The 22,802-nt window shown below is 50.3% G+C and overlaps 1 protein-coding gene across 6 annotated transcripts in view; it reads right to left on the bottom strand.

Moving 5' to 3' along the window:
- Positions 1 to 1,165: 1,165 nt before the first annotated feature.
- Positions 1,166 to 22,802, bottom strand: part of AMOTL1 (angiomotin like 1) — a 120,549-nt gene continuing 98,912 nt past the window's right edge. For 5 of the 6 annotated variants that reach the window (XM_036074982.2, XM_036074987.2, XM_036074989.2 and 2 more), the window contains 7 exons: positions 18,679 to 18,824; positions 15,130 to 15,279; positions 11,354 to 11,544; positions 6,637 to 6,762; positions 5,471 to 5,697; positions 2,990 to 3,250; positions 1,166 to 1,653 (listed from right to left, as the gene is read on the bottom strand). In XM_036074982.2, the coding sequence (XP_035930875.2) occupies positions 1,547 to 1,653; positions 2,990 to 3,250; positions 5,471 to 5,697; positions 6,637 to 6,762; positions 11,354 to 11,544; positions 15,130 to 15,279; positions 18,679 to 18,824 (1,208 nt within the window). In that variant the 3' untranslated portion in view covers positions 1,166 to 1,546. The remainder of the gene's footprint in view (positions 1,654 to 2,989; positions 3,251 to 5,470; positions 5,698 to 6,636; positions 6,763 to 11,353; positions 11,545 to 15,129; positions 15,280 to 18,678; positions 18,825 to 22,802) is intronic. The other variant, XM_036074986.2, reaches the window with a different exon arrangement.

Here is a 22,802-nt window from a genome sequence, read left to right as displayed (position 1 = left end):
TTCCTTCCCTAAGTAAGCACGAGGAAAGGGCCCTGGGCTCAGAAGCGTCCAGGTGACCTGGACGGAGGAAAGTATCAGGACCCCGCAAGAACATCTGCCAGCCTGATTAGCTTCTCCTCTTCCCTGATCCAGCACCTCTCAGATTCGTAAAGAAAGCCAGTGTCTGAGGAGTTAGAGGCCCATGACCCCACTCACTCCTGGCTCTTCGACACGGTGCCTCTGGCTTACTTTGGTCAACTTGTCCCACACCGAAACCTCGACACATGTGACCGCACTGTATATATACTGGCCCGTTAGGTCACAGAGCAAATTCATGACAGACACTGATGTGCTAACATGGAAACCTGTGTGCTTGTCCACAGCGACCAGAGGAGTGCGAGGGGGTGGGGAGACTGGTGAATATGCTCATGAGCCACAGACTCTAGAAAGTGGTACAAGCTGTCAGGTGAATCTCTGGGTGCCACCAAGTCAAGTGTCATTTATTTGCTGGAGAGCAGTCCTGAAAGTCTTACTAACCTAACAGAGGGTAGAAACCAGGCTCTGTGCAAGAGAGCGGCTGTGAGACAGAAGAGCCAGGGCCAGTGACCGTGGAATCTTCCGCCTCATCAGAACTTCCCTAGTTCCCAGTCACAATGAGCCTAATGACTCCAAGGCGGGGGAGGCAGCCAGGCAGCCAGCATATGGCTCCGTCCCACTGGTCACTACTAAACAGAGATCAGACTCTGCTCTAATAAATCCCAGACCTGAGGAATTCCGCCATGTTGTAGTAACAAGGAAAAGAAGTGAAAGAAAAGAAGAGTAAAATGAAAGAGAATAAAGCAGAGGAAGAGATGAAACTCAGAGCAGTTAGGGAGTTTGAGCACCAAGATCATAATGCTCCCTTCCTGTTCCGTATTTTTATGGCTGAATCCAGAAGCTAAGAAGCCCCGCCATCTCCTGAAAATCCAAACCAAGCAGGGAGTTTGGTGAGAACCGCCTGCTAAATTCCCATCACCCGCAGACACGTCTTCTCACTGCCAACCCCACACACATTCACAGGAAACCCCGATGGCACAGGTGACATTACATGACACCGAGATGGGCTCTCGGAGATTTCTAGAAGGTTCTTCTTAAAAAATAAAAAAAAAAAACAAAAACAAACATGCTAAGAGGCAAGGAGAATGGGGATATTTCAAGGAAGATCCATGTTCAGGTTTATGTGTGTATAGCCAGAGAGTGGGTGTACACAGACCCTCCCCAAGAGATACACTTTCTATACAGTGAAAATCCCACTTCCTGTGACCGTCTTGGTTTCCAAACCTACATGCGTCTTCTCTCTTCCACCATATGAGATACGAATCCATAGCATTCTTCTCATCTTCAGTCATGTAGGTCTCCTGATTATTTTTTTAAACGTTTATAAAAAGTGTTCTTACTAATTTAAGATCTTATCAGTTCACATCGTTCCTGATTTCCCATCCACAACTTTCTCGATCTTTCTTCTCCCTCTCGGCCACGCTCCTCGTTTGTCAAGATCCCCTCACAGAAAGCAGCAGGGACGCCAGTGTTAGATGAGAACTTCCATCATCTCTCCATCAGGGAACTCGGGCTTGTGGAGCAAGCTGCTGACGCGGCCTTTGTGGTCAGGGGACTTCCCGTGGCCCGGAGGGTTCTCTGCCAAACAGAAGGGGACATCAGCAGCCTGTCCCGCAGAGGGGCGCGGGCCTGACTGGCTCTCTCTAAAATGGAACCATTTCTAGTCCCAGCGCTCAGCACCAGCGTCTGTGGGGGAGGCCGCAGAACCCAGCCCCCAGTGCGGAAGAGTGAAAATGACAGGCCCTGGGATTCAGACACGAATAACAGAACCAGAGTGGTGCTGGGAAAGGTTAAGTGGGTGAAGAGGGCCCTGGGGATGTGTGCAAGGAGCCCCTCGAGGCCACTCTCCCTCTCCCCAAAACCATGCAGTGTTGGGCCTTCAAGCCACGTCCTTTTCACATGTTCCCTGCCTTGGAAAAGTGTGTCTCAAGAATTCAATATTCAAGGGACACCTGGGTGGTTCAGTGGGTTAAGTGTCTGCCTTCAGCTCAGGTCATGATCCCAGGGCCCTGGGATCCAGCCCCACATCGGGCTCCTTGCTCAGTGGGGAGCCTGCTTCTCCCTTTGCCTGCCGCTCCCCCTGCTTGTGCTCTCTCTCTCTCTCTGATAAATAAATAAATAAAATCTTTAAAAAAAAAGAATTAAATGTTCAAAAAATGACAATGCTGTGTTTCCTTGTCTGTTTTGGGAGGATGAAACTAAAGCAGCCCCTTGGAGGAAATGGTTAATTTATGCCGCGCCCGAGAGCCCCACCTCCTCCAAAGAACTCAAGAGGGCTATCCCCATGACTCAGATTGATCCAAAGGCATGTCTGGTCTTTCCCTGGACACTTCTGGACTCATGGCAAGCCCACCCCACCCAGGCTGTCTTCTCTTAGATATTTTAAAGCACCTCATTCTTACTGGCCTGAGGGATGTGCCAGAAGTCTACCTGCCCTGCAGTGAAATCTGCCTTCCCCTTCACTTAGGAGGGTACCCCAACCTTGAATCCCTGAAGGGCGAACCCCTCCAAGGCAATATCTACATACCTGGTGCCTCTGATGTGTATGGTACCTGGCACTAGCTCCCAAGACGCTGGGGGTGGGGGGGGAACCTAATTCCCTAACACCCCGCAGGGGGTCGATTCTCACCCCCTGGGAAAGGGCTGATTACAAAAGCATTCATTAAAAGGGTACCTTCAAGTTATGTACTCTTTAAATGGCAATCAATTAGAAGTGTCTACATATATTTCATTCCCATAAGAATAAAGTGCATTAGGGTAAGCATAATTATAAAGAACCCCATGAAGTGGGAGCTGATTGGGGCCCCTGGTACCCACCTCCCCTTACCCCACCCCCAGGCCCCAACCAAAGGCTCCCTCCCCAGCCAGAGTTCTGTGGTTTTTCTCTGGGTAAAGGGAGAGAAGAAGCTCATACCCGGTTTCTCTGCAGCCCCTTTGGCCACCGGGTGTTTCAGGACGGGGCTGTTGGAAGGGGTCACGCTCAGCCGGCCGCGGCTGGGCAGGGAGGCCATGCTGGGCCAGAAGAGCTCAGCGCTCTTGTCCGTCTGGGTGCTGTTGTCCTTGCTGCCCGTCTTAGCGTGGGCGCTGCCGGCCGAGGTGGTGGAGGCGCTGGGGGACAGCGCGGCGGCCAGGGTGGTGGAAGCGTGCTCGTGGTGCTCCTTTCCCAGCAGCAACCCTGAGGGCACAAGGACAGCGGCTTCAACGCCATTCTTTGAACAAAAACAAACCAAACCCCCCCCCCGAGTCTTGGAGATCATTTCCTTCTCGACGGAGGACTGCTTTATTCATTCATTGACTCATTTACCACGTGCATTTATAAGCACTTATCATGTGCCTGATAGGAGGACAACCACTGAGGGACCTAACAAAAAAAAAGAAAGGCCTAGTCCCCTCTCTAAAACTATGTGGGTTTTTTTTCTTCTGTGGAGGAGAAAAGTTGTTACGTAAACTGGTGATGATGAGTTATGATGAACAGCGGGATAAAATCATGCCCAGGGTAGCGAGAGATGCCTAACAGCCCGTGTCGAGGGGAGGGGGCAGTCCTGCCAGGCTTTCTAGAGACGATGCTGTCCTACGGCCCAGGGGGGCTAGCCTTGAGCAGCGCGTGTGTGCTTACGCACGGAAGGCTTCGTGCATCTGCGACACAGAGCCAGTGGCCTGCAGCTCTTCTGAGCAGCCCACAAGACCGCCCCACTCTTGGTCATGGAGGGGCTCCCGCAGGCCCAGGTTCAAAACCAAACACGCTTCCCGGTCAGGGCAACCCCGAGCTGTGCACATTATTCCCCAAAGCGGATCCCTTGCAGCGGAGAGCCATAGCCCCCGGGAAGCAGGGAGCCAGCTGGGTCATTTAGCCCTGCCCCCCCCTGCTGCCCCAAGCGGAGGTTGCCGTGGAAAGGGGATGTGCCGGCCAGGAGAACAACGTCTGTATTTCTAAACAGTGACACAGGGCACGCCTGCCGGAAAGCGCCAGCGCCCCAGAACACTAGCCCACAGAAAAGGTGGTAGTAAGCACAATCAAGTGTCTGTTCACCTAGGCAGCCAGCAATCTACCTCCTTCCAGAGCCCATGAAGCAAGAGATGGTGGAAACTGTTTGGGAATTGTGAATGTGTGCCTCTGCTCAGGCCCCCAGAAAGTCCCCTTCGGTTTTTTGTGACGTGTGGACAGTCGCAATCATGAGGAGGAACACCAGTGCAGAGAACACAGCAACTCGTCCTGCGATCCGGGTCCCCGGGCTCCCAGGCCTGGTTCCGACATGCCAAATGCTATGGGGGACAGACCCAGACCCAGGGGGATTGCCTGCCTGGCTGGACGTCACAAGCCGCCTCTGCCAGGGAGCGATCCGTCCCGGCCGAGCACATTCCCCACCCCCTCACCAGACCTGCCTGAGCACTGCCCGCGAGGCTCTCTGACCCGGGGAGGGAGCTACGGGTCCTTGGGAGGGTCTCAGATGATCCCAGCTGCTCTCCACACACGTCCTCTTTGAAGTACATTCCCTTGGTGGGTAGGCGCTGCTGACGGGACCTGGCTGCGTGCCTTTGATCCCCCAACTCTGTCAGGGCCGCTCTGGAAGCCCTTCTCCCCTTTGACACAAAGCAGCCAGGCTCCTCTGGGGTTCTGTGCTGAGGCAGACTGGCTCTCAGCTCCACAGATAAACAAAACACACTCTGACCCGAGGAAAGGCATCAAAGAAGGGCCAGACCCTTGGAGCTATCGGAGCGCAGGGGAAGAGCGAAGAAGATGGGTGTCTGGGAGGGCCGCCTGCTTCCGCTCGGGACTCAGCCAGCCCTCCAAGGGGGCCGCCCGCACCCTAGGAAACCCACCGCGGCGAAGGAGGACCACATTGGCAGAATTCGCCTCAAAATTCTGCCCGTGCAACAACCACCCAACAAAAACCACCACCCACCAACCCCTTATGCTCGAGAGCACTGCTTCCGAAGTACTTTCTCCCCATTCTCTCGTTCTGCCTTCACCTCAGCCGCACGGCAGAAAGCAGGGCAGACATGGCCTTGCTTTTCTAGACACAGAAGTGGAAGTGGAGCCAAGTTCAGAGGCCTGATGGCTCTGGGCTTTTCCCATGAGGACATTTTATGTTGTGAGGGTCACTTCAACTTTCAGCAATAATGACAATAATTATGATGTGAATCAACCCATGGCCAGTAGCTACTCTTGTAATCTAGCTTGGCTTCCACATATCTCATCTAATTTCCACGACTGAAGCATGACTGATTATCCTCCCCGTTTTACAGATGGATAAACAGACTCGGAGATATTCAGCGACATTTCTGCATCTCATGAGTGGCAGAGCCAGAACCCTTTCCACCAGGTGAGGTCGCCTCTCCACGTTTGTGTAGCTCTTGCTTTTCAGATCCTGGCCCAAGGAGGCCTGGGGCTCACCTATGCTCCCCTTCCAGGTCTTCTCCTCCTTCTTCTCCTCGGCTAACTGGCTGCTGGTAAGCGAGGTCTGGCGGGAGTGGGTCCCAGTGGCCGCAGCAATGGATGGCACGGAGCGGGCAGGACGCAGGCTCGAGGAGTCCGTCTTCCCGGCGTCTTTACGGGACCGCTGCTGAAGGACCTTAATCATGGCGTCCTTCTCTATGATTTTGGCATGGAGATTCTTAATACTGTGTAACAAAATAAAACCAAATAGTCACAATCAAAAGCTATTTGGCTCTCTCTCATTCTCTCTCTCTCTCTCTCAAATAAATAAATAAAATCTTTAAAAAAAAAAAAAGGGGGCGCCTGGGTGGCTCAGTTGGTTAAGCGACTGCCTTCGGCTCAGGTCATGATCCTGGAGTCCCTGGATCGAGTCCCACATCGGGCTCCCTGCTCGGCAGGGAGTCTGCTTCTCCCTCTGACCCTCCCCCCTCTCATGTGCTCTCTCTCATTCTCTCTCTCTCTCTCTCAAATAAATAAATAAAATCTTTAAAAAAAGAAAAAGCTATTTGGCTAAAAAAAACTTGAACCATTTCTCTCGGGCTGCCCCAGGGACTTGAAATATAACTCAGGGATGACGAGTTGAGTGCAGCCTAAGTCTTCAAACATTTATAATCTGCAAATTGTACAAAATGGAACTTTTGTAGCAGATCAGAAGGGCACACCTTCTCTGGCCTCTCCGGAGACTCTGGGACCTCCTGGGACCCCAAGGACATAAAGACAGAATGGCTGTGGCCTCCCAGCAGGGACCTCCTGGACCAAGGTGTGCTCAGGGACCAATTCAGAGGGTCTCGGGTCCCTGGTGGCGGGGGTGGGAGGGGCAGTAGGGAAACTCGAAAACCCTGAAGCCTCACACAGGGTTGGCTTTCCACTAAAGTCAATGTCCCCATTTTCTGAGAAAAGAAAAATAAAAGATGGACAGGTTTTCTGGGAAAAAAGGATTTTATCCCCCTGATGGCCCAAAATGAGAATCAGAAAGCACTTAGTTTCTCTTTTTGACTTGGGTGTAACTGGCTGAGACCGTCAGTTGTTCAGAGCAGGGAGGGACTGGCGGGTCCCGTGGGGGAGTTGAGGAGAGCGGCCACAGCGGAGCCTGGTGGTGTGGCCATGACACGGCTGTCCCTTACGTGTACTCCATGTCCTGACACCTCCTGGTGGCCTGCACCACCTCCTCCTCCTCCTGCCAGATGTGGGCCTCCAGCGAGCTCTCGCCGTAGCTGCCATTCCTCGAGTGGTTGATGATCGTGGTGTCCCTGGGAACACAGGACACACAGACAACGATGTGGATGCTCCTGGGGAGGCGTCTGTGGGCACCACGTGACAATATCTCTCCACAAACTCCTTCACCCCCTCCCCCTCCCCTAAATCCTGGCCAAATCTCCCCCTAAACTTGACAGAACGAAGATAGTGTCTAGGGAAAACAAAATAAAACCCAGAGATCAAAATTCCCTGCCCCTGCTGCTAAGGACATCGGGTATTAAGCTGTGGACCCCTCTTGTACCCCTACCGATAGAGGGGTGCTGTTGTCATTGTATCTGTGTTTCCATGCTTATACTCCTTCCTACTTATTCTTTCTCAATCACAAAGTTCTATTTCCATTTCTCACCCACCTAGCAGCGATTTCAGTATTTTGCAGTAAAATGGAGACTCAGCAAATACTTGGAAACACACACTGGTCCTCTCGGACGGTGAGGCTCAGCCGAAATCTTCCTTTGTGCCTGCACATTAGCTCACTTCTAGCTTTATGAGCCCCTGTGTGACAGCCACGCTGGGCGGCAGGGCAGAAAGATGAAGACATACACCTGTCCTTGGAAAGTCCAGTCAAGGAGGTGAAGTGAGGGGAGGGACAGACACGGTGGATTAAAATGCAGGGTAGCTGGAAGCAGGTGTCTGGTCAAAGTCAACTACTCCTCCATTGTTTTTGGTAATTTAATTACTCCTAATTAAGGACGACTGGGAAAAGGAAGATAACGGAGCCATCTAAGTGATCTAAGTATATCTCAGACTGCAAGGCGCACTAGTGTCTCAGACCAGTGAACGCCAAATTGATAAAAAGTCTAGCCAAAGATCTCACAGCTCTTTAACTTCATATTCCAATGTCGCAATCATATTTAAAATCTTAATAGCTCTTTTCTGGAACACTCAAGAATAGCAAAGAGAACTCCTTCTTTCATCTCTCTACTGACAGCTATCAGTGAATGAGCTTTTCCTTTATGCCGGGGATGGGGTAAAGCACGCTACACAGGGCGCCTCACACAGTCCTCACAGCAACCTGGGTAGCTGGTGTTATTATCCTCATTTTACAGGTGAACAAACAGGCTGGGTGGCTTTGTGACAACACTCAGTGAAGGTGGAGACAGATTCAAATCCAGATATTTCTGTCCATGCCCTGAGCCATCACTCTACACTGCTGAAGCTTCCTGTGTCTTTTTAAAAAATATTTTATTTATTAGAGAGAGAGAGAGAGAGAGCACGAGCAGGGGGAGGGGCAGAGGGAGACGCAGACCCCTCGCTAAGCAGGGAGCCCGATGTGGGGTTCGATTCTAGGACCCTGGGATCATGACCTGAGCTGAAGGCAGGCACCCCACTTCCTGTGTCTATGAAGAAGGCCTCAGCAAAAGGCATGAAGATAAAATAAACCAACAAAGTGGGCGCATGTGAGAGTGTGGTATTTGTGTGAAATGCAGCTGAAAATAAACTACAAGGCCAAATAACATAGAAAACAAGCAAAAGCTTTAAACGTCCGGACAGCCAAAAAAGCATTTTGGAAGAAGTGCTCTTGAGCATCAGGGGCTGTTGGTGGTGGTTTTTGTTGTATTGTTGTGCAGGCAGAATTTTGAGGAAAATTCTCCCGATTATGAATTCACCCTATAGTGCACAAAAATCATCACCACAGAAATTAGTGGCTAGAGAAAACATTTTCAACCAATTTACTTTTGGAAAATTCACACAAGGCCAGACACCAATTAAAAAATTCATGTTTATGCTGCCAAGTAAGGATAGCAGGAAGAATTAGATGAAAACATCTCACAAGGTAAACACACATAAGACTCTAAAACATTAGCTACATTGCATTGAAATCTGTAAAAAGGTTCAAAACCATAAAAAAGGCCCAACCCCTCAAAATTCTGATCAATGGTTCTGAAATGCACCAAGATGGCGAAAGCACTTGGTAAACAAAAATCATTTCTTTAAAAATCATTGCTTATAAATGCGAAGCATGCGTCAGTGGCTGGAAAGTTACAAGACGAATGGCTGGTCATTTTTACCAGTTCATATGTGGCCACGTAGCATCTAGACAAGAGCTCAGAATTTTGACCTTTCTCAAAAATTCATTTCCCCTTTCTCCCTTTCTATCAAAAGAAAAGCAGTGCAAAATTACAGAGGTTTTCTTTGAAAAGAACATGAAGATTGGAGCTAACCACCTGACCTCCTCTGAACTGACTTTCCCCCCGATGACGGTGGGAAGGAGTGGTCAGGAAGGGGAAGGTAGCTTCCCACAGAATTATTAGATCCCCAATAAACACATGTGGAAGCAAAGAAGGGGGGCCAGGGGGACTGGTGGAAAGGCCTTGATCCACCTGTGCATCTGAGACTCCAAACGGGGCAGAGGAGAGCTGCAGGCTGGGTAAATCCCACAGGACTCCCATTCTTTGCGGGCAATAGACCAGTGTCCCTTGCCTGGAGGGTGACGAGCAAGGCAGGGCCTAGCACAGGTGAGTGGCTGAAGGTGGGGTCTGTCCGGTGCCCACCACAGGGGTCTTATGCTTCAGACCTGTTCATTCCCTGACTTCTGATCTGACATCTCAGTCCCATTTGTCCTCTCGGGGCCCAGGCTCCCAAACATGCATCTAACCTGATAAAGCACGGGGAGCGGAGACGACAACGACACACAAAGGCCCCCGTGTCACGCTTCCAAAGTAGCACATTTACACGGCCACTGGGGCTCTACTGTCCTCAGCCGGTGGACTCCGGTGGTTCTCTGCTCCCAACCAGCCAAGAATTACCATTTCCGTTTCAGAAATTAGGTAATTTGTGAAGGAAGTCAGTGACGCTCGGAAAGGCTCATGCGTAATCACATGCCCACAGCCGGCAGCAGAGGAAGCCCTGAATGGGGGTGCCCCGCCTGCCTGGACAGTGTTCCCGCCATTAAAAACCCCACAGAGCGAGACAACTCCCAGGGCCATCGTCAACAGCTGGGCGTTAGACCCAATCTGGCAAAGAAGGCCAAATTCCTCAGTAATGGTCTGGGCAGTTATTGCCTTAGAGAACAAAAAGATGAAAAGAACCACCTCTCAGCTCTGTAAAACTCCAGGCTTCGCTGTTCTCACCCTGGGCAGGAGGACTGATCAGAGGTTGCAATTCCCTCCAGCTCTCCCACCATCACTCTGAGGTTCCGCCACACAACACACCTCTCGAAGGTCTGCTCCCGCTCCCAGGTCTCGCTCAGAGGGGCTACCGTGGGCTGTTTTCCCTCACGCAGACATATGTAACCAAGCGCTAGAAATCGATCCCCGGTGGTCATTTTCCACACGAGTCCGCAAGGTCTCTCCAGGTGCGAGCACCTGTGCCCTCGTGGATCACACCGCTCTCTCTCCAAGTTTCTGGGGGGGACCCACTGGCGGTACCATTCCTGGGGGTTCTTTTCTACATGACTAATGAATGTGAGAGCCACGAGACCTTATAGAGTACCCCCACGCCCTCCAGCCCAACAGGCCTTCTCTTCCTCATTGAAGAAAAAAATAACAGGGCCCCCAAAACGTGGGACTGACTATATGATGGGGCTGCATCCAGTGTTTACTCCTCACCTGGTTCAGGTCCCACACTCCCAAAGGGTTCAACACGGCCCGTATTAAGTCCAGTTTCGTGGATGTTCCTCTGAGATTTGAGGATCTCCTCCACCTATATTGACCCTGAACTTTGATAAATCTCAAACAACTGTGAATGAAATGCCCAGGGCATCTCTGGGCCCACAGCCAAGTGGTAGGGCAGGGAGGCAGCGGGAGCCCTGACTGTGAGATGCACGGCCCCTCAAGTCGGGGGCGGGGGTCAGGAGGACAAGACCGTGTGCAGGTGAGCCCCAGCAGTCAGGGAAAAGCACCTGTCATTCAGACAAGAGGATGCTTTAACAGAGTTCTTTTGTCAGTTATCAAGCATTCTGAGCTCATTTTTTTTTTTTTTTAAAGATTTTATTTATTGGAGAGAGGGAGATTGTGAGAGAAAGATCACGAGCAGGGGGTAGGGGCAGAGGGAGAAGCAGACTCCCCGCGGAGCAGGGAGCCCGGCGCAGGACTCAATCCCAGACCCTGGGATCATGGCCTGAGCCAAAGGCAGATGCTCAACCAATTGAGCCACCCAGGCGCCCTAAGCTCAGTTTTAAAGGGAGGATAAGGCTGTGTGCCCACAAAAAGGAAGTAAAGCAGCAGAGGTAATAACTGACAACAGCAACAACTTCAAACCTAAAGAAACCAGACTTCGGGTCACACACAGCTCCAGGGAACACGAGGCCCCAGCGATCACAGCCAGCGTGACTGGGAATACACCAGCACACTGCTCTGAGCCTCATTTCTTTACCTGCAAAATGAGGCTACTAACAGTTCCTGTTGGGCCCTTTGGGAAGGTGGGACCTGAACCAGGTGAGGAGCGGATGCAGCCCCACCTTCTGGTCAGGCCCACGTTTAACGAGGATTAAATCTCGTCTGGCCCATGACACATACGTGCTGTTAAGAGAGAGCGTGACATACTTGCACGATGTCACTCCTGAGGACCACGTAGTATCCCACTGCGTGGGGGTGCTCTCAGCGACTGAACGCATCCTCTGGATGCACTGCAGGCGGGCCTCACCTCTCAGCCGCCGCCGTGGCCGCAGCGTTCATGGCAAAGTGTCGGATGGTACTCTCCTCCAGGTACTTCTGCTCCCACTTGGTCATGTCGGCCTCCAGGGCCAGGATCCGCTCCTCCTTCTCCCTCACAAGTTCCATGAGGGCCGGGGCATTATACTCTAGCATGCCGGTTGGCTGGCCATTTCCATGTTTCTGAGAAGCAAGAGAAATACGCATCTTGAGGCGGGAAAGGGGCAGACCATAGAAATGGGGTGTGCGGACCCCATAGCCCACTCCCACACTGTCTTCATGCCCCTGCTCCCTCTCCTATGGGCACGACGCAAACCCTTCAGGTCCTACCGCCAAGGGTCACCGTCCAAATTCCTCCACCCCAAATTCTCATGCAACTCTGTAAGACGACCTTATCCCGATGTTAGAGGTGAGAAAACTCAGCTTCTGGGAGGCAGAATGAGCTGTTCACTCCCTCAGCTACTCAGTGGTAGCATCAGACCAGGGTCCATCCAGCCACACAGCCCTGTAGGACTAGAAGCAGCTTGTCCCATGTCCTGCCCTTCACTTAGACCAAAATCAACAACAGGAATGAAGTCTTGGCCTGCTGGACTAGGGCATTTTCTGCAGAGTTCAAGGAGGTGATTCCCACTGTTCGTTGCCCTGAGCCTGGGAGATTAGAATGGAAAGGCAAAGGAAGGGGAGCGAGATGCCCCGAAGTACATGCTCCCCTGGGTGCAAGGCTGTCATCTGGGACACAGAGGAAGGACTGTCTGCCCCACTGAGGGGCCTCGGGAGCAAATTAACTACTGCCTATGAAAGCCTTTAATTAACTTTAAAGGGCTAACCAAAATAAAGTGCTACCGGAAATCCGCGAATGCAAGTCAAGCTAATTTTTCAGCCCTTTCTTTTCATCTGGGTCTGGGAGATAGGAAATAAAGCGGTTGTGTTATTCGGACCGCTTGCAAGTGAGGATATTGACGTTTCAGGTTTCTTTCCTCCTTTTAACTCAGGTATGTTATCTCCTCTAAACAGCATGACTTGCAGGACGGCGGGGTTTTGAGGAGGTTCTGCCTTCAGAAAAGAATGACTTCTCCCCGTTATTCCTCGTGTTTTCTGGTGATCACAAACTGTAAACGCAGGGCTGGGTACAAGGTGAGGGGTCCCTGAACACTTTACCGGGAACCACACCCATTACCCAGAGCAACAGCTCGGCGAGTGAGCTGCACGCACAGAATCTAATCCTACCAGAGAGACCAGAGCAAATGGGCCCAGGGGCTTTCTATAACCCACATGTTTCTACTCAGTTTTTTAAAGCTATAATTACCAATATTCTAGACTCTGGTGGTTGCTTGCCAGTAACCAACACTTAGGCAAGAATAGAGCAGAAAGCTCGTAACTGTCCTCATCAACCTGTACAAAAAGCCACTGACCCCGTCTGGCCAGGCACTGACCTCAGGCAGGGGGACAAATGAACCAGTCCATTGAGATGACAAGCTCCCTTGCTGTCAGAAACCGTCCAAGAAAAAGACCCCACAGCTTGGCCAAGCTGTCATCTACGCCTGTCATTTTCTGTCTCACTCCCTTGTGATGGCAACTCAGCTGGCTGATTTCTGCAAAATCCTCTTGGCCTCACACGAGGTCATGGCACCTCTTCACAGGGCCCCCGATGCAGGTCATTACGAGTTATTTAAATAAAAGCATGAATTTCAACATTCAAGAACACGAAGACAGCATGGTCGAATGGATAAGCATGCCGGCCAGAAAAACGGGCTGAGGGTCAGGCAGGCCGGCTTTTGCTGCCCACTCAGCTAGTGCACAGATATTTACTGAACACGTACCTGGGGCTGGGGATGGCACAGTGAGCGATACAGATACGATCTCCGTCCTTCAGGTTGTCACCTCGGAGGAATGTCCTAATTAGCTAATGACCTTGGGCTGGTCTCTCAACTGCCTTGTGCCTCATTTCCCTCTTCGAGAACATTCTCCCCCTTCTCTCTTCCACCTCATAGGGCTACCGTGGTAGTGAGATGTGACAATTATCTTGAGCTCTTTGCAAGAAAGAGAAGATGGTGAATTCTTAAACGTGTTCATTTCCCTTCCTCTTACCTTCATCTCTCTTCTACCTCCTCTCAGCTTCTAATGATGCGAAGTAGGATTTCGCTTCCTACGGTGGAGGGAGATTCCTTATAATAACAAGGATAATGGAGTTGAGTCTGGTTTCGCAGCACCCAAAATAGAAGATCCAAGGAGAAGTAATCTGATTGTAGGGTGTGGGTGGCACATTAACTGGAAAAGAATATTCTCTTTTGCTCTAAGTATTGAGATGCGCTCTTTTTGTCAGCCACAGACTCGTAAGTATCCCTCAGATGCCAGCATGGTACCAGGCACCAGAGAAGCCTACCTTCAAGTTGGGGAGGTCAAGATCTCAGTAACTGAGAAGAACTCAAGGGTGGGCCTTAAATACCAGGGCACATGGCACAGGCCAGATGGATCGGAAGTCCAGAGACAGCCTCACCCTTCCTACGAGCTAGCAACTAAGCCAAGATGGTGGGAGGCCGGGTGGGATCCTTAATTTTCTGGGCAATCTCACTAACACCTCCTTCCCTAGCCAAGTACACACACCCAGAGCAAAATGTGTGTGCCCGCCATGAGAAAGAGCTGAGTTGGCCTGACCAGATGCTTTCAAGTGTTTTCAAGTATTCCAACCACAACCACTATGCTCTATCCAGTAGATAATTCCGTGGAGCCCTGCCTTGCATTTCCCTGGTTCCCAGCTTAGAGCACACCCTCCAGCAGCTGCACAGAGGGCTTTGCCCACTGCACTAGCTGATGACACACAAGCCCCAGGCTCTCTCTGGAGCCAGGAGCCTTTGACCAGTGGATAATGGAGCCCAGCCCAGCTGCAGAGCTTTCCTTGCTGAGGCACACATGGACCCGGGCTGGGGTGTGTAGCTCTAAGCTTTTAGCAGCTAGGTTATATCGACAGCTGTTACTGACAGAAAGAAGGAAAGGCAGAAGAACTAGGAGCTTATGGCCAGTATTATATCCTAAGGATAGTCCTGAACTCCTTCCTCTCCTCTATCTCTGAAAACTCACTCATGATCACGCCTGACTCATTTCACCCTCTTACTAGCTCCCGCATGGAATCCCACTTCATGACACTCTCGATGGCACCAAGAGCCTTCAGGCTGGCCCCCCGGACTTCCACATTCACCCCTCCAGATCCTCCTGACACCATGAGATGGCTCTTTCTCTGATCCACTGTACCACGTTCCTCTCCAGCTTAAAGAACTCCCAGTCATTGGCTCTCTGCTGACCACAGAAACAAGAACAATCTCTCAACTTGACCAGATGCCTTCCACCAGCTGGCCTCTGCCTCCTCAGCAGCGACCTCGCTGCGCATTCCCCACCAGCTAGCGGCAGCCGGCCACCTGGAACGCGCCATGCTGTTCCGCACCTCTCTCCCCTACGCAAAATCCTCTGCTACCTCTGATGTTCGTCCCCCAGAATGTCCAACAAACTCATCTTTCAAAGTCTGACTCAAATGTCCTCCCTTGTGAAGTTGTCTACAGTCGCATTCCCCTGTGCCAAGCCCCCGGCAGTCAGCACTTTCTCTCTTTAAGGACCTTTGTCACTGCAACAAGTGGACTGCCTGGTTCCTCCACTGGCCGCGATGTTGGTTCGCTGGGGACAGGGAGAGTTCTCATCCCCCTCTGAGTCTGCAATGCGCAGTGCACAGCCTGAACCACAGCAGGGTGCTGGAGGAATGTGTGGCCCTGACCTCACCTGCTGGGTCCTCAGCGCATCCAGCTCTCTCTCCAGCCAGGTCCGCAGTCTCCGCTCCATCTGCTCTCGCTTCTCACACGCAGACTGCAGCTGGCTCAGGGCCTGCTGGAGCTTCTCCACCTTCTCCACATAGGCTTGCTTCTCTCGTAACTGAGCAGGGAACAGTGAGGACGAGCAGAGAACTTAGACTGGCAATTCCCAAAGCTGGGGTGGAGGTGGGTGGGTAGGGGGTCAGATTACCTGCGGATCCTGTTTGAACTACGAGTGCATGGACCTTCCCTAATGCCATCCCTCTGCTGTGCTGGGACAGAAAGGACTGACACAAAGGCCACCAGTTACACCTAGAACGGATGGGATGCTTGGAATGAGAGACCCCTACCAGGGCACCTGCTTTCGGCCACGGGTCCAGCTCTGAGCTCCATCCTCGGTGATTGCTTAATCATGACAGCATTTGCAGACATTGGAAATGAAGTTAGTAAAGAGTTTTTAAGGCCACAAGGAAAAGCTTATTCTATAATGTTAAGTAAAAAACCCAGAATCAAAAATTCTATACATGCTCACAGCTCCGCCTGCCTGCCTATCATCAACGCACGGAAAAAGACTGGAAGGAAAGACTTAAAAGCATCCCCCATGTTTATCTGTATGGCACAACAGGAATTTCTCATCTTCCTTATTCTCTTCTGAAGTTTTCAAATCTTCTATAATAACTGTAACTTTCTATCACGAAGAAATTGTAGGTGTATGTACACATTTGTGTGTGAATAAAGATAAAATGTCCTATTGTAGATATTTGTGGAGTAACTTTCTTCTAAAGAGTTCTGAGCCCTCTATAGAGGGGTAGTGGACAGCCCTGGAGAGACAGGAAGGGCACGATGAACCCTCAACCACCACCATAACCGAGGAGATGGAAATTGAGGTAAAAAGGATTTATGGAAATGTCACATCAGGCATGGAATTTAGAATCAAGATCGACAACTTCAACTCTCACTCCCGGACTTTGTTTTCCTCCAATTAGGAGCCTGGCTCATGCCCATAAATCCCAGGCCCCTTTCTAACTTTCTGGGAATCGGCTCGTGCCAAACGCCAGGCTGAGGCGTTGACTTGATCCGGTCGTGGGTGAGAAGATACCAGATGGTAGCTCCTGTCTGCACCTGGGTGTGCTGACGCCGTGCCGGTGATTCAGACCCCGAGCTCGGCCCGCGATTGCACTGGCAAGTGGGAACATGCTAGCGGTCGAAGAGCCTGCTGCCAACAGCCGTTTGTTACTTCGCAGACAGCACCGTGGGGAGCTCTGCCTATATCCTGGCCACAGTCACTGGATAAGATGGAGGTGCTTCTGACCTCTGGGGGGCGGGTGGGCAGCAACCCCACGGCCTTTTCTAAACCTGCTCGTGGCATCATTTTCCATTGGGCCCTTTCATTCACTGTGCTTTTGATGACTTGATTCAGTTGGATAGATATTTGCGGACTTACTAACTGCAGGCTTCTGTGCTAGAAGCTGATTCAGCCGAGAAAACATTTTGAGTCCCGTTCATACACTACTTATCCTACACAGTACATGCAGTTTTCTGGGCATGCATGCAGCCACTAGAACAGAAGGGCCATGAGATCTGTGCATTTCGGTCCCTGCTGGGCCGAGGTACACGGTGTGTCCCCAGGGCCTGCAACAGTACCCGCCATCCAGTACGTACTCAAGAAATATTTGTTGAATAGAGAGCTCTTATTCCTAATCAACTACAAGATCCTTGAAGGCATGGGTCTGTCTCATTCACCTTTGTCTCAGCCTTTAGTTTAGCAAGGAGTATATTAGAATGGGGATGATTAAGAATAAGAGTTCACATCAACCAATGTTGTTGAAGTTTCTCCATGCCAAGCATTGTGTTTTATATGCAATGATCTCATCGAATCCTCCCGATATCAGTAAAGGGACAGCTCCTCTGTTATCTCCATCTAAGAGAGAGAACTGAACAGCTTACATGACTTAAAGTCACACATTGACACATGCCAGGATCAGGATTCTAATTCATTGGAGTCTGGCCCTGGAGTCAGCGTAAGCACTCGGTATGAGCTATCTGAACTGAATCAAGACCCCTCAAAAGAAACTTTAATAAGAACGGGGAGTGATACTGGAAAGTAGACAAAAGAGAGATTCTGGAGAAGCTACACACAATCAAAGATCTTCTAGAATGACAAGAACATCCACAGTAGTGATTAAAAAAAAACACCTGTCTTTAAGGAGCTCGCAATTAACTTGTACTTTGTTAGAAATATTAAAATTAAAAGATTTTTATAAAATTATGATTTTTCCTTGGCTCCCCACGTGCAGATGGCACCTGACTAATTTCAGTTACAACCATGATGAGGAATCCTGGCCTCCCGTCCTCAAAGCAGACCTTGTGTCCTTTAGGGATTAAGGTCGCTTTCTCTGCCAAACGTACGTCCTAGCTGATGAGTTCCACAGCGGTAAACGAGAATCCTCTGGGGCTGCTGCTTGGGTACTCGCGCTAGTCTTAAAACTGCAGTTCCTCTATAGGACTTGTGGGTTTAAAAGGCTTCTAGCGAACAAGCCCTTTGTTGACTTAACAACCTTCCCGTTAAGCTGCTTGAACAGCGACGCCGAATTTGCTGGGACACTTGAGTTACCCAGCGTCAGAAGAGGTCTTCTGAAGGGGTCGCTTTTCATTCTCGACAACAGTTGGATTAGTAACAACCCTGTTTGCTGTGAGCCAACCACCAAAGTCAGTACTTTGTGTGGAATATCTTACTTAGGCCTCTTTCAGACTTTGAGTCTCTACTTTCGGCAGTGGCTCTGCGTAGGTCAGGCCCCATGACCTGGGGGGCTTGCTGCCACGGGGGGCTGGCAGACGTGGGGCAGCAGGCTCCTGTCCTCCTGCCTAGGCCGCTCCTCCTTCTCGGCCACCGTGTCTGCAGTCTGAATCCCCTAGCCCGAACCTCAGAAACGGTCGATCCACGTCCAGTCAGGCTTCATGGCATAGTCTGCCTCACAAAATGCCATCTAAATGGTTGATTTAATCAGAAACCACTAAATCCATAATGCTTGAGAGGGATCAAACTTTCCTGGACGAGGGGAGTCATTGTCCAGCTGAGCCAACTTCTGGAAACTGGAGACTGGTTTGCTGAATGCCATGCCAACCGCACCCTATCAGAAGACTTTTGCCTTTTTTTTTTTTTTAAAGCAATCAAGAGCCCAAAGACAGAGCAGATAAACTATTTAAAAAACAAAAAACTGTTAGCCTCTTTTCTCTACAGGCACCAGTGGTTTCCAGTCCTTCCGTTTGTTTCCAGCCCTGGACACTTGCCAACCAATGGGCTGCAGGCTGGGTTTCGGGAGGAACGTGAGCTCTTTCACGGCTGTGTTTCAGACTTTGCCTGGCTCTGGGCTGGATAAACTCTGTTGGTATTCATTTTTATCTGGGAGGCCTCCTGTCCCTCCCCCTGACTCAAAGCTTTGGAGCTGGCTCCAGTGAGGGGTGCTGGTTGGGAAAAGGAAGTGGAGGCCCTTTGGGCTCTGCCCCCACCCCGTCTCACCTCCTCCTCCAGCTTGATGACTCTGGCCTGGGCGTTGCTCAGAGCCTGGTCCAGGATCTCAATGTGTCTCCGGTGGTCCTCGCTCGCAGTCCGCATGGCTGCTAACTCCATTTCCAACTTCTCCTTCTCCTTCAAGAACTCTTTGTCTAGAGGGGAGACAAGAACAAAACTACCTCTATCAGAAAGCACTCCCCTCTGGGCTCATGGCCAGTCTACATCTGGCAAGGATTAGAAATAAAAAAGCATGCAGAGAGTGGAGGGTTGAATTACTGCTTTGCTCCCTCTTAATAGCGGTGATGTGTGAGGTAAGGATTTGCTCAGAAACCACTGTTAACTCTAGATACATTCCAGGTCACAGTACCAGAGACAAACAGGACACCAAGAACTAGTGACCCCATATTCTCCATAACTCACTGCTGTACAACATTTACTTTCGTGCTTCTTGTTAACCTTGTACCTATGATTTCATTTTATGCTCACAACCTCCCCTGCTTCTGTCTTCCGAACCCATGATGAAAGGGCAGGCAGGACTAACAATACTAATATTCTCATTCACAGAAAAATAAACCAAGGTCTAGAGGGTTCAGCTCTTTGCTGAGGCCAGACAGCAGAGGGGACTCCAACCCAGTTCTCCAATCCTGTGCTGGATCCTCTTCCCATATGACCTGGCCCCCCACATCTTCTCCGAGTTCTGTTCAAGAGGGGAAAGGGTTATTGCTTTGGATTTAGGGACATTGCTCTGGGTTTAGGAAATGGCTTTCCTCTCATTCAATGACAGTGTAACTGATGGTGATCACAGGGTGTGGAGTGTAACAGCTGCCCTGCATTCAGTAGCCTCCACACGGCCTTCCTGGAGACTAACTACCACCTTAGCTTAAGCAGGGACGGCCAATGGCGTCATGGCGTCAGTACTGTTTATTGAAGATATTTTTCCTGTTAACAGAAGCAACATATTTTATTTTAAATATAAATTAGAATATTTAGTCATGTTGTTCATAACACGGAAAAACTTGAATGGATGCAAGGTGCAAGACTGTACACCCTACAAGAGACTGCGTTGCAGCCATTAAATTAAATAAGAGAAGAGGGGCGCCTGAGTGGCTCAGTCGGCTAAGGGTCTGACCCTTGGTTTCGGCTCAGGTCATGATCTCAGGGTCATGGGATCGGCCCTGCGTTGGGCTCCGGCCTCGGCACGGAGTCTACTTGAACTTCTTTCTCTCCCTCTCCATCTGCCCCTCCCAAATAAGTAAATAAAATCTTAAAAATAAATAAATAAAGACAATTAGTGACATGGAAAAAAAATACTTCATTACTGAAAAAAATTGGTTACGTAAACCGTGCGCACACTTTCCATAGTTGTCAAAAAGAAGGTGTACAATTACAGCGGCAGCAGCAAGAGTTAGAGGTTGATTTCTACGGACCCACACCACCTGAATGCCTCCGATGGGTTATGTGGATCCTTCCGTGACCCACACTGCAACACAGAGAACTACCATCCAGAAGCTCCACCAGTGCGTGCCAGTGGTTTCATTCATTCATATTTCCTCGTACAGTCACCCATGAACTTCACAAAGAGTTATCAAACTTTAAGGACCAGCCCCGTGGGCACTGAAGCAATGGAAAGAATGCTGTGTTTTAAGGAGCAGGAAACGTGCTTTTGAATACAGGGCCTGAGAATAAAAAAAGGCCTTCAAGCCTTCAAATAGACGCACTAACAAACTCACAATTTTCCAGCCGGAAGTGATCATGGGAAATATCCCCCTCCAGACCCAGCCCTGGTGCTTTATGAGTGAGAAGCGGAAAGCCCAGGGGCAACGGCACCAGTCCACGATCCCCCTGCCATCTGGTGCAGAGCCAGGGCCAGGATCCAGGTCCCTGATGTCCCGCTATGATGTCCTTCCCCCTGGACAGCACTGCCCCTGCACTGTGAGGTCACGTGCACGGGATGGTTCAGAACTGGCAGACTCAGTAGCAGATGTACGGCCTGGAAGCAATGGCCTCCCCTGGAAACAAAATGAAGCCACCAAGATCCTGACCCTGAGCATGGAATTACTTTTGGGCTATTCGTGTGCCTCACTGCAATCACCTACTGTGCTCCTACTTCTCCCTTTCAGTGGCATTTGAGATGCTGCCTCTGAAACTTCTTTCCTAATCCGTGGAGAATGGCCACATGAAAGACCTCATCAAATGGGTCAGGAGCAGCTCATGGCTCTGCGCCCCACCATCCACAGCCCTGAGTGACCCAGAGCATTTCACAGTGCAGAGTCAATGACATCTGGACACTAGCCCCATGGGTTTGGACAACATCTCAACAGGCCTGGTGCCCAGGGGCCTTGTCCGGGCTCTGGAGGGCACCCAGGAGTTACTCAGCATGCTCGGGAATGAACCACTGGGTTTCAGAGCTTCTGCCTGCTTATCAAACTAAGCGTAAAAGTAATTCTCTTTGTTGAGGGCAGCCAAGGCCACACTGATTTTGACCAGAAGAGAGTAAAATGATAGACCAAGCTCAAGACCAGAGGCACAGTCAGGGCTTCTTGAGTTTTGCAAATTGATGATTGCAATTCTTTCTGTGTCACAACGACAGCTATTTAGATTTTTGAATTAAATATCCCTCCCCTCCAACATGCGCCTGCCGTGCGTGCACACACACACCCACACCCTGGATTCCGGCGTTTGCTATTTCCTTAATATCATACTGTGGCTAAAGCATGCACCTCAACATCAGAAAGAACTGGATTCAAATCCCAAGTTCACCACTTTCCAGCTATGAGGTCTCGGGCATGGTTCACCTCTCTGAGATTCAGCTCCCTCATCTAATCAAATCTCATCTAATCTCACTACCAAATTAGAAAGAGAACATCTACATCACAGTGCTCTTTGATGACTCTGTTGATGGAGAGGAGACATATAAAGCACAAAGACCTGAATATCCTAGATATCTGTTTTGGTCATTATTGATTCCCTGAGCCTAGAACAGTGCCTGGCTCAATACTGTTGAACGAATGGATGACTCTCTACTGTGCCAAGTTCATTGCCAACTGTACAACACATGGTAGTTCTTGTTAGCTGCTAGGTATTTCCTGACATCCTCTGTTACACAGCTGTCCCCTCTGCCCCTGAAGCCACCACTCATCAGATGGCTGGGACTGACCACGGATGCCCCCGGTTCCCTCCTCTGCTCAGGCTCCCTGGACCTCACAGGTGTACACCATGGGGCAAAGACATGGATGCCGTCCTCTGAAATTCATGGGTGGAAACATCTCTGTTATGAGTTTGGAAATGACCTTGGACTTCAGGCTGCAGTGACATCACTTAGTATCACTCGCATTGGCTCAGAACTTCGCGTCCACTGACAGGAAGTAGTGTTCTCCATGGCAAAGTTGTAAAAATAACGTTCACGACAGTAGCAACAGTAACAAAACCTGCTCATGTTTGTAGAGCGAGTACCATGTTCCAAAAATGGTGTCTTTATTCCTTTTAATTACTCGCTTTCTTCTGTTTACTGGGTGAGGTAGGCACACTATTATTTCCACTTTCCCGCCGAGGAAAATGACCCTGGGGTTAAGTCACACACGCACAGAAGTGGGAGGGCTCAATCAGTGCAGAGCCAGAACGTGCCTCTGGGCCTCTCTGACTCACGTTCCCGAGTGCGGCGCTGTGTGCTTCCCCTGTGCAAGCAGGTGGGGGGCAGAACCGCAGAATGAGAGAAGCAGAAAGTGAACGAGAGCTCGGGCATGCTCATTACTGCAGAGGTTTAAGCATGCCACAAGCCATATCATGTTTCTCCAGACACAGCAATCACATCCACATGTGTATCCATGTACGAATATTAATTAACGAAGCATCTACTACATGGAGGCATTAGACAGTATTGTGAAAAGCGCGGTTCTAGAAGCAAATTGCCTGGCTTCATGTCCAGTGCCACCTCTTACAGTTCTGGGACTCTGGAAGCAAACGAGCCTCTTCGTGCTTCAGCTTCCTTGCCTTTAAAGTGAGGATCACAACAGTCCCTACTTGAAAGATGCATGTGGGAAGTGCCCAGGTAATGTCAACTATGATAATGCGGTGGTTCTTGTTGGCGTTCCTAAAAGCATGATCAATTCTGGGGCCGTAAGATGAGTAGG

Source organism: Halichoerus grypus, chromosome 11 (genome assembly GCF_964656455.1).
Source record: "Halichoerus grypus chromosome 11, mHalGry1.hap1.1, whole genome shotgun sequence".
Classification (NCBI taxonomy): Eukaryota; Metazoa; Chordata; class Mammalia; order Carnivora; family Phocidae; genus Halichoerus; species Halichoerus grypus.
Note: the sequence above shows the minus strand (reverse complement) of the source record. Positions and strands in the feature narration are given on the sequence as shown.